We start from the raw sequence: 12,003 nt of genomic DNA on the forward strand, positions 1-12,003 counted from the left end.
AACTGAATGATAATTCCTTGATGATGTAAAACATGAGCTGGAATTGAGATGGCCCGATTACATTCTGGATCATCTTCTAGGATTATTGATTCAGTCTGTTAAGTACAAGTATTTCCATGTAAATCATCAAAAAATAGATTAGTCCAGTCTGTAACTATGCACTTGTGTATAAAATAAAGTTGAAATGTTTGGAATTTAAAAAAAGAGAGAGAAATGAAGAGAAACATGAATCAAAATTACAAAATAACTTAGTAACATGATAAGAATGGAAAACACGAATACCAGGTGGTCAGCATGCTGCTTCTGCAGGACATCCTGTCTGTAATCCTTTACGAACACTGAACTGAGCTTGTCCTCAACCTCAGCCAGCCAGTTGAGCACCTCCACCTCATCCTCCCCGAACAGCCTAGCGTTAGACAGTGCTTGTTCAAGCAGGGCTGCTTTCCGACAGCACCGGTCTTGAATCTCACTGAATCGGGCCTGCAATGAGTCTAGCTTTTCAGACAGTACACCCTGCTCTGCAGAACATGTCAGGGAGGAGAGGGACTGCCCAATTTTGACTGCCTGGTGCACATCTGTTGCATGGCTTTCTATTTCTTCCTCCAGAGCCTGGAAATCCAGATGGAAAAAATGAATAACAGAAACAAAATAAATGAAAAGTAGACATGAAACAATGAATCACAAATGATATAATAATAATATAAAAGTTCACCTACTGAAGGGCAAAAATAACATAAAAACAGAGAACAAAAGCTGCTTTTCCTGATAGCAGCCTCTTAGGCCATTTCTATTTTTACTTCAAGAACGTGACTAGTCCAATTAATCACTGGACCATATTTTGAATTAAACTTATTAACCCCCCCCCCCAAAACACATCTTACAGAATGCTGCGGGCAGTTTTCTAGGCTTTCTGGTCCCAGTTCTGTGTCTCCATTTACCGTAACCACCTCCTACCTTGTGGCGAACTATCTGCTGCTGTACTTTGGCGGCCTGAGTGCCAACAGGCTCTGAGTTAGCGAGCTTTTTCTCCGTGGCAGATAAGAAGTCAGAAATAGGCTCAGCTGTCTCATGGAATTGTTTGGCCAGAACCAGGATATCTTCCAGCTGTTTTTGCCTACACAAATATATAGAACAAGCTGCTCAGGCAAAAAGTCACATTAAGACTGATAATAGAACTATATTCAGTAAAAGACCAACCTCAATGAGGCACATTTGAAATATCAATAGTAAACAGAACACACATAAACAGCACTTTGCTGTTTTAAAGGCTTTCATAAGCAGTACCTTATTTTGACTCTGTCATGCCCTTGTAAGGTAGGCAGAATTATCCCACTATTACAAAAGAGAAAAACAACCCTGAAGGCTTAAAGAAAGATCTGTCCAGGTCGCCCACTGGGTAGCAATAGTACAATGAGGATTATAATCAGACCTTATACTACTCTTTCTCCTATTGGATGTGGTACGTGCATCCTCTGTAAAGGTGACCAAAATAAAGTTTAAAGGAGTAAAAAAAAAACATCAGTTTTCATTTCTCTTTCCCCATCACTGCTACCTTCACTTGTGAGTGAAGAGAAGAGAGAGCATTTGAAGAGCAAAGGCAGACCAAGCTATGAATGAGAACCCCCCTTCCTATCTCCCCCAATCCAGTCAGGCTTCTAGTAATTTCAAGCCCCAGAGCATAACTTTGAATTCTGATTCAAGGCAAAAAATGACCTCAAACTAGCTGAATTTGCCAAGGCAAACAGCAGCCAAAAGATCTATGGACTTTATAAATGGAATCTTAAATCTGGAATCTTAAATCTTATTTAATGTAACATCCACACTTAGCTTGGATTTCAAATACCCTGCAGATTAAAATCAGCAAATTACAAAAGGAGAGAGGAAGCCTGAATGCTGGAGGCAGCCTAATAAGCAACAGACAGAAAAACCACCGCAGAACTGCATGAGCACACAGATTAACAATCAAAGGCCATGACGATGACGTTGGAGCATTAAAAACAGACTCAGTGCTATGTCATCTGAAAAGGCCCTGGAAGCATGTGACTTTTATTTCAGAAAACCTTCACTGAACACCTATTCTGGACAAACTTATCTTAATAAGAAATGATTTAACATAAAGATCTGCCATCTTAATTATCTGGAAATTTAATTATGCTCGAGTATAAAGAAAAATATATTTCTAGATGCTATTTTTAAATGTCAATATAAAGTACAGAACTTCCTTTCTTAGTTTATGTCCACTTGCAAAATACATCTTGAATTAATAATACAACTAAAACATATAATCTTAAATATTATTAATCAAGAATTTCATTTTTAAAATATTGCTTGGTGGGTTATTTTAATTGGTTAATGACCTGCTTATAGATTTTATTCTTTTTAAAAAAAAGAATAAAATATTATATTTCATACTGGAGTATAGTTGAGTAACAATGTTGTGTTAGTTTCAGGTGTACAACAAAGTGATTCAGTTATACATATATACGTACCTGTTCTTTTTTAAATTCTAAATTTAAAAAATTTCATTCTTAAAAAAATTGCCCCTAATTTCTATGTCTTTCTTACTCACCTCTGATTTTGGAATCTGAAAGTTTGAAGAAATCAATGTAATAGGATTTGGGGTAGCAAAGAGAAGAGCTAAAATAATTCAGAGGCATCAAAATCCAATATTAAAGAATCTAAACAAAAGTCTTTAGGATGTCTACAACAAATGACACTGCTCTTGGTATTTCTCTTTAAAATATTGGCTCAGAAACTGTGTTAGACTAGGAGGATGGAAGCAAGTAGGGTAGAAGGAAAGAGTCATAAAAAGATACATTAGGAACAAACCATGACTTCAGTGAGCTTAAGGATCTAGGAGATAAGTACATAAACTAATGACCATAATACAAGGTACAGATGATGAGTTATGGCAGTTAAGAGGAAAGTGAAATTGTTCTATGCTTGGGGAATAAAGAAAACCTTCATAAAAGCAGGGGAGATGAACAGAAGTATTTCATGGAAGATGCAACACCATCAGCAAAGACAGAATTAGGGAACTGACAGAAGATACTGAAGAACCGAATACGGTTTACTGTGCCCACAAGGAATGAGAATAGTGGAAACTAAGAAAGGTAGGTTAGGGCCAAACAGTAGAGGGCTTTGAATGCTGGATGAAAGAGACTTTATTTTATAGGCAACAGGGAGTCATTAAATGTCTCTGAGCGTGCAAAGAGGGGAAGGCCTGAGGGTAAGCAGCAGTAGAGTGATGATCAGGTGAGCTACCTCATGAGAACTAGCCCAAGTGAGAGTTTGTAAGTCATGAACTGAGGCGAGTGGGAATTAGAGAAATGGACAGAAAGGAAAGACACTGTAGAAGTGAAATGGACAGAATTTAGCATCCTGATAGATATGGGACACAAAGCAGGGGGGATAAAAAGGGTAAAAAATGAGGTTGAGGTTTTAAGCCTAGGAAACTGGAAGGTTAATGGTGCTATTTATTAGTGGAAATGGATGGAGAGACAGAAGAAAAGTGGTGCAATTTGGAAATGAAAATAAGTTGAATCCTTTCATTTGTTTCTCCCACTAACGTGGAGCAAGCAAATACTTTGTAGCTCAGATAAGAAATAAGCAAGCCACGGATGGGTAGAAGTAAAGAGACTGAAGAGGAGGTTATCTGAAGACGGCCCGTGGCTACCTAGATAATACATGATCAGCTCTACAACTCTCAACCTGATTTCTGATTAGTTATCATTTATTTTTAAAACTGAGAACAGTATAAGGTAAAAGTAAAGACATGGTGTGACTTATTAAAAGCTCAAGTGACACTGGGCTAACTTATAGCTATGGAAAGAGAAAGCACTTCCTTGGAGGAGAAAAGTATACTGCCTGTCTTGTGGCCATTTAGTGAAGAAAGTCCATGCATCTCTTGAATGCTCATTTAACAGAACCACAGACTAGCTCCTAGATGTAAGAACATCTAATATTAGGATAAGCTAACAGAAAAGAACATGATAAATTTCAATTCCAAGTATCGAAAACATTATTTATAAATATGAATGGAAAAAATCTGTTTCCAAAACTCAGAAAATAACTTGGCTGGATTGTAGGAGTCTGCGTCTGCTGTTTGGAACCAAGATTGTATTGCAACAGAACACCACCAAAGAGCAATGAGTCTTCCAGGTCTCAGAAATTTATGGAGTAGCTGAGGCTCATTTCCTGAGTTACTCTGGTTATGAGGATCACCTCTAAAAACTTATCTCTCTTCAAGACAAAAGCCGTTAAACACCTACCAAAGCACTGTATGAATCATCCAGGGGCTTTTAGAGCACCTCAGTGATACAAGTCAGAAACCGCCTCGGACCTATATTCCTCAAAACCCCAGTGGCTTTACCTGGCTGCTGCCTTCCTGAGTAGTCCTGTCCATCTACTTTCAAGACTCTCCAACTGCCCAGTGATCTTCTCTCTATCAGCCCGCTCAGCTGCCTGGGCTATTCTGCCTCCTTCTGCTTGAAGCATGTCTACTGTGGCCTTTCGATCATCTAGGAGCCGCTGGAGCAACTGATGTACATGTTTAAAAGGAATGAAAAGTGATAACATGGGGTCACTTTAAAATCTGAAACAAGGAAAACAAACAAAATCCAAAACCTCACCCCACTGAGCCCTAAGTTTAATTGAATAATGAAGTTTTTTTTTTTCATCCTAAGGCAAGAACATGAGATATAATTCCTACCACCCATATAAACTTTTCATACACTTAGGGTTTTAAATGGAGCAGTGACTATCATTATGTGACTGATAGGGAACTTAGTTTGAACCAGGAGAAAAAGGCACTGTAATAGAAATTAAACCAAAAATATATACATATATAGATAGAACCTTATACATGATATACATTATTTAAATATTGCTGACCCAAAAAACACTAAAAACCTCTTAAGATAAAGTGGTGACTGAAACACTGAAATAGGATAAGTGAACAAGCAAAATGGTTCAGTTCAATACATGTCATGGTAATCTAGGAGATTATAAAGTAAGATGATGAAAATCAATTTCTGTCTTTCTTTTCTGGATCACACAAGGTAGGTTAGGATTCCACTAAAACTCCTGAATATGCTCCTGAAACCATAAGCAAATGTGTTGTCTGTCATTCCCTACGGCTGTTACAGTTCACTGCCCCAACATTCTCACTTACCTTCTGTTCTTGGATCTGTGCTTTCACCACTTTATACTCAGCAGATGGGGGTTTCTGATTGGCTATGAGCTCCTCAGTGTCTGCCAACCAGCTGAGCAACGGCTCCAAGGCATCTTGGAACTTCCCACAATGCAACAAAGCCTCCTGGAGTTGTGCGATTCTTTGTGCAACCTGTATCACAGACATGGAGGTTCATTACGAGAAAGGAGAGAGCTTTTAAATGACTACTCACCCCTTTTTGTAACTACAGACTGGAACTGCAAATTTTTATTTGCATTCAGGTGCCAGGGAAACCAGAGATTGCAATGTCTCTTTCCTCTGCCCTCCATCCCCAGTATACTCACCTTTTTATTCAATGTGTTCCACCGAGCGTTGATCTCTTCCATGTCATGTTCCAAACCCTGCACATCACAGTTTTTTCCGGCACTCTGGATCAAACCCTGGCCGAGTCCATTCACCTGCTGTAGTTTCAACTGAAGAGGATCCACCTGTTCTTTCTGAAACATCTAGATAATTGTAAGCCAAAGAAGATTTAATCTAAAGGCAATGAGATCCTCTACACCACACAGTGACTGGTTATTCTTGGGAGATTTATGATTTAACAAGGGAGGGCCAGGAATAACAAGAGAAAACAAGCCATTTGTACAGGAAAGTATCAAGGAAACGTGGTTTCATATTTCAATATATACATTCTCTTATGGACAAGTAATTACAGAGAGTAACAGCACTACTTAGGCATTTAACTCAATGACTCATGGTTTGTTTTTGTTTGTTTTTTAATCTTCTTAATTTTTAATGCAAAAAGCTATAGAGAATAAAAGCAGCACCAGCCTCAAGATATCATGAAAGTGTGATGCATTATCAGTCCTAAAAGGGAAGACTGACTAGTATTTAAGATTAAAAATACCTTGGGGAATAGCTTTAATTGACCACTGATACATGCAATGCTCTTCTCTGACTTGGACTAATAACTCAATTAGCCAAAACATATTAATGGTGTGAAGAACACCAACCTCATAGCTTAATCCCCCTGTGGCTATTTAACTCCATTCTGTTCCAAGGCCATAGACCACACACGGCCAATAATCTTGAAATAGTATTCTTCTGATTACAAAGGGAAATGGGCCAGTAATACTGGGAGATGTCCTTAACAACTTCAGGCACCTACTCTGAGTAAGATGCAGGTATACATAAAATATTTTTAAAATAATGATACTATATATCCATGTTCACCATGAAACAATGGAATTTTAAAACAATATGAACAAGTGTAACAAGCAGTGTGAATGTTTCTTTCTAATACAGCCAAGGTCCATTATTACTTGGAACTTTCTAAAAGGAAACAAAGATCACAAGAGAACAGAACTTTTGCCACTCTAATGGTATTAAGGAAAAGAACGAGATAAATATTCGTCCCTAAGATCAGATTTCTCTCAATTATCAGAGGATAAAATGAGCCATATTTCCACTAGTCTAGATCTATTTCCATTCTTTTCTCTTCCATAAAAAGTTCCTTCAGTTTCAGTGAGACAGGTGAGCCTATTAAAGCCAAAGAATGACAGAAAATCGAAGAGGACAAAAATAAATGTGAAAGAAAATTATAAGTTTGGGTTAGACTAATTTTGGCCTATGTGAGACCACAGATCACACTAGGATTAGGAAACTGATTCTAGCAAGAGTGGTCTGTGGCTGAACAAGTGAGTCACCAGGGAGGAAAGGCTCCAGGGCACACTGAAAAAGGAAGGTTATACAGGTACTCACCAGTGGGCTTCATTTTACACTATAATCCGACTACACCGTATTTTGTTAGGCAACACTACAAGGCAGTTCAGTTAAAAATGACTGTTACTCCGACAGCATGGTTTCCAGAGAAAGCAAGTGCTATGATTCTATTTTGTGTTAAAGATGTTTTCACTGCAGAAAAATCAGAGCAGAGGGGGGAAAAACAACTCCCACGGCTTAAGCTGCTTGAGTGCAACAAAATGGCTGTGGGGCAGGGGTTGGAAAGGCAAAGAAAGCAGAAATGCCTAAGGTACAGAGAGAAGATGTCAAGTCCACACCGAAGAGCCCCCTTTTACTCAGTAATTAAATCCTGTCTCATGCTATGACTGACATTTAATTCTTTCTCTGTTGTGCCAATATGGTAGCCAACAGCTACTTGTGGCTCTTTAACTAGAAATTCAGTTCCTCAACCACACTAGCCACATTTCATCGGGTCAACAGCCACGTGTGGCTAGGGCCTAATGTATTGGGCAACACAGAGAACACCTCCTCTCCTGGCAAGAAGCTCTATGGGCTATCAATGTAAATGACACAGAAAAGCAAAAATAAAATTTAAATAGCTTAACAATCTCTTTCATATAACACAGCAAATTCTTTTCTTAAAATCTGGATTTACTTTGTTCGTGAACATTTCACATAGAAGCATTAGAGGTTACTTCATTTCCCATGCCCACTCTATGGATTAAGTTGACAGGGAATGGGTATTTGTCTCATTTTTTTCCCCAGAAGTTAAAAAATATATGAAAGTGCCTCTAGATACTAAGTACTGTTTAAATATTTATACTGAACACCAGTGAACAGAATGTTAAAGAAAGTAAATTTGAAAGCACTTGCTCCTTTTCTCTCAACTCCCAAATAAAGCTGTTGTGCAAAACCAGTGCTTTTAAGGTACATTAAATTCCTACTCCTTACTATTTCAGTGGGACTGTGCCATGTTATTAACTAACCAGTGCTGGCAGACATTTCCCAGAGCAGAACACTAGTAAAAATTATTGCAAGGCCGTAAGATGCAACAGGGACATAAAACAGAAAACTTCCCAAAGAACTTCTTCAAATGCTTTTATCTCTGGTAACACCACAGTCTCCCAGTTTTCATCCTGACTGATCCTTTTTTGATGTCCTTTGCCCGCTTCCTCTTCTACATCTCCAAATGTTAGCCTTTGTGGGTAGGGATAAGAGTAGCATGTCAGTCCTGAGCCCTCTTCTCATTCCACACTCTCCTCTAGGCAATTCTATCCATTCCTACGGCTTTAAATACTTACCATGATAAATGCTCATCACTCTAAAATTTATATGTATCTTTTGAATTTCAAATCTGGATATCCAACTACTTGCTTAATATTGCCACACAAATGAATCACAGGCATCTTGAACTTAACCATTCCAAAATCGAACCTGCTAATTTCCTCTTCCCCAAGTCTGTTCTTCCCTAAGCAATTTACTACTGCCCCCATTGTATGGCTGTGAGCATAACTGACGCCATTTTGGGCCTTTAGAGCTTCTCCCGTCCTTTTGCTGACGCAACCCAGGACTGTAACGTACAGTAAATCACTTCTCTGTTGTCACGGGCTTTGTAGATAATAGATATTGTTTAATAATCATCAGGACCCAGTAGCCCCTATGCTCTGTTAGTCCCCAAACAATGATGAAAACCTTCGCTGACATATATTCCTGGCGCCCATGAGACTAGTACCCATTCATAAATCTTGACTTAGGAATGCACGTCCTGTTTCCAAGCACCTGCTGCCCCCACCCCATAAACCCCAAACCCTAGGTTAACTGCAGAATTGTCCCAGTGGCCCCCTGGGCGGGGCAGAGCGCAGCTGCGAATGCTTCGAGTTGTCTGTCTAATCCTACCCTGACAGTAAGTTACCCTATAATAAACTGATCCATTGATTATATGGAGCTACCTGCCTCCTTTTTTGGTCTCAAGATGCCTTCTCGGTTTAATGAGTACTTTTTGTTCCCTCCACCCTCCAACACCCATCCACTCAGTTGTGCAAACCAGAACTAGAAGCCATCCTTGATAACTCCCCCTCACTCCCTCCCAATATGAAAGCCATTATCAGGTCTTATTGATTCTGCCTCCAAACTGTATCTTAGATCCATCCAATTGTCTTCAAATCCACTGACATCTCTCTAGTCCAAGCCACCTGGACAATTGCAGTAATCTAGCAGGCTTCTTTACTCTGTCCTTGATCCCCTGCAATCCACTCTAAACACAGTAGCCAGTGTGATTTATTTTTTTAAGTTGCAAACCACTCTGTGTTTTCTGTATTCCATGTCAATAATCATAATACGAACTAACAAATATAAGACAAAAGAAATCTGAGATTTATAAACCCCAGATAATGTTGAGAATGTTTATTGTCAGTGTGAACCAGTTTTCTCTATCTTTAAGCTGAGAGCCATCTTTTAAAAAACGTAAATGAAATCATTTCACTCCCCTACTTAAAATCTTCAATAGCTTCTTACGGCTCTTAAGGTAGAAATCCTTTTGAGGACTTCTTTCTCAGCCCCTGCATCATCTGGCCCCTTCCTAACTCTCCAGGTTTACTGCAAGGCACTCTTGCGGAACCCTTGCTCACTGTGGTCAAGCCACTTGGCTTTCTTTTAGCTCTAACATGCCAAGCTCTTCCCAGTTACCATTTCCTTTGTCTGGAATGCTCTTCCCTCTGACTCTCTAAGTAACTAAATAACTTATCCTTCAGGTTTTCGTTTTAAAATTCCTTCCTTGACACCACAATTGAAGTTAAATACCCCTATTGTTTCTCATCATAACCTTTATTTTTTATTCAAAGCATTTGCCACATTTGTAACCATGTATTTGTGTCATTTTTGCTTATTTGTTCCATTGAACCAACGACTGGAAATAAGACTAAGGAAGTCTATACATGAGGAGAGGGCTTAAATAACCACATATTGTTCTTAGTGGGCCTAGGATCCCACTACAGAAATAGCAAGCAAGTTCTGGCCTTTTGTTTCCTCTATCAAACCTTCTTGTCATTGCAACTGGAAAGCTTATATCTATTTTAACCATGTATACAAGTATACATTTGTACATACACATGCAGAGGATCTAAAGCAGTTCATTTCAAATCATAGATTTTGCAGCTGGGCTACTATTTCCTTCTCCTGTCATTTATATCAGGCAATATTTCATAAAATGACAACCTCCTGTAGCTGGAAGGATCCTTAGAGATTACCTAGCCCCACCTACTCATTCTGTAGATGGGGAAACAGAGATCCCAGAGACTGATATTAAGGGTTTCTCTGAATATTCTTCCTTTATGCAGATCTGACTGGCTCTTTATAATGTAATCCCTATATTTCATTGATTATTGCTGTAGGCTTTATACTAGAAATATTCTGTATAATCAAGAATGCTGGTGACTTTGGATAGGTTGCTGGGATCTTAGTGTCAATCCCAAATTCAGTAAAACTCAGAAAACTGAATCAAATCCCTCAATCTGAAAGGTGATGCATTCTAATTTGATGGGATGCCTAATTACAAAAATAACTGGTGAAGCCCAGGTGACACTACCATCACTCAGCTAAGCAGGAGGATCTGTGGCACAGTTGTCGGCTTATAGCCTACAATCAAGACGATTTTTCATTGCTGGCAGCTGCATGTTTAATTGGTCCTCCAGCTAAGGCTGCCCTGAAAGGTTCTGCAATGGGGTGAACCCATCTTTCTTGCAGCATCCATGGATATTCAGGAGATTAATATTCATCCACTCGCAACAGGGAAGGCATATTATGAAGAAGGCACTGTTTTGGGTCCCGGGGATGGTGTAAAATCAAAACCACCTCCTCAGTCAGTAACCCCTGACTGTATTTGACTAAACTTCTAACTCCTTCACTGCTTACCAGCGACCAAATGACGACAGGACAGTGAACTGCAGAAAGCTGCCACTCTCAAAATCCTTTGACTAAGAATGCTCAAGGATAGGAAACCTGGGAAGAGGGTTCACAACACATTCTGTTTTCTAACATCAGGAATCTCAAAATCCCGGAGCTAAGAGAGACCCAGGAGGACATCAGCCCAATTCTCATTTTATGGATTAAGAAACAAGAGGTCCAGGAAAGGAAAAGTGACTGCTTCAGGATACAAAGTTTGACAAGATGACTAAAATGCCTCTTTTTCATAAATATTATTGTGCCTTATTAGGCTTTTAAAAACACACATTTGTATTAAAAAACTGTTATTCACACATCTATATATGGCTTTCCTCCAACCCGCCTTGGTGAATTCTTTCAACTAACCAACATATCTATTTGAAAGGGAAAGGGTGGGGGGGCTTCCCTGGTGGCTCAGTGGTTAAGAATCCACCTGGCAATGCAGGAGACACGAGCCCTGGTCCAGGAAGATCCCACATGCCGTGGAGCAACTAAGCCCCTGCGCCACAGCTACTGAGCCTGCGCTCTAGAGCCCGCAAGCCACAACTACTGAGCCCATGTGCCACAATTACTGAAGCCCGCGCGCCTAGAGCCCCTGCTCCACGACAAGAGAAGCCACCACAATGAGAAGCCTGCGCACCACAATGAAGAGTAGCTCCCGCTCGCCGCAACTAGAGAAAGCCCGTGAGCATCAACAAAGACCTAACGCAGCCATAAACAAATAAATAAATAGATAGATAGATAGAAAGGGAAAGGGGGGGAGCATATTGATAGTAATTGAAATCTTTTATGTTTGGTGCGTTGAATGGATTATCTCATTTTATCCTCACAACCCTCATAGGGTTCTTCTGCCTTAACAAATGAAGAAACTGGAGCCTCAGGACATTTAACTGTCTCAGAGTGGTTACAAAGTACTCCAGGTCTCACTCCAAAGTCTACATTCTAGCCTCTACCTGACTGCTGACATCACCGATGAATAAGCAGCCTCTTGATTTAGGAAAGAACATGCTTATTGTAAAATTCAAAAGCAGAATCACACTTTCTTGTTAATAATCTTTTTCAAAATGTAAGCCAAAAACTGTTTACATCCCTGTTTTCTTTGGGTTTTGCTTATGTCTGAATTAAAAACAATGAGAGAGTCTGAATTA

The 12,003-nt window shown here is 39.4% G+C and overlaps 1 protein-coding gene across 18 annotated transcripts in view; it reads right to left on the minus strand.

Moving 5' to 3' along the window:
• Positions 1 to 12,003, minus strand: part of MACF1 (microtubule actin crosslinking factor 1) — a 327,589-nt gene that overhangs the window by 48,541 nt on the left and 267,045 nt on the right. For all 18 annotated transcript variants that reach the window (XM_089895612.1, XM_089895677.1, XM_089895649.1 and 15 more), the window contains 5 exons: positions 5,518 to 5,679; positions 5,174 to 5,344; positions 4,373 to 4,539; positions 955 to 1,114; positions 283 to 609 (listed from right to left, as the gene is read on the minus strand). In XM_089895612.1, the coding sequence (XP_089751738.1) occupies positions 283 to 609; positions 955 to 1,114; positions 4,373 to 4,539; positions 5,174 to 5,344; positions 5,518 to 5,679 (987 nt within the window). The remainder of the gene's footprint in view (positions 1 to 282; positions 610 to 954; positions 1,115 to 4,372; positions 4,540 to 5,173; positions 5,345 to 5,517; positions 5,680 to 12,003) is intronic.

The sequence above is a fragment of the Delphinapterus leucas genome, chromosome 1 (genome assembly GCF_059928025.1).
Source record: "Delphinapterus leucas isolate spDelLeu-1000000601 "Yukka" chromosome 1, BTC_Dleu_Yukka2, whole genome shotgun sequence".
Lineage (NCBI taxonomy): Eukaryota > Metazoa > Chordata > Mammalia > Artiodactyla > Monodontidae > Delphinapterus > Delphinapterus leucas.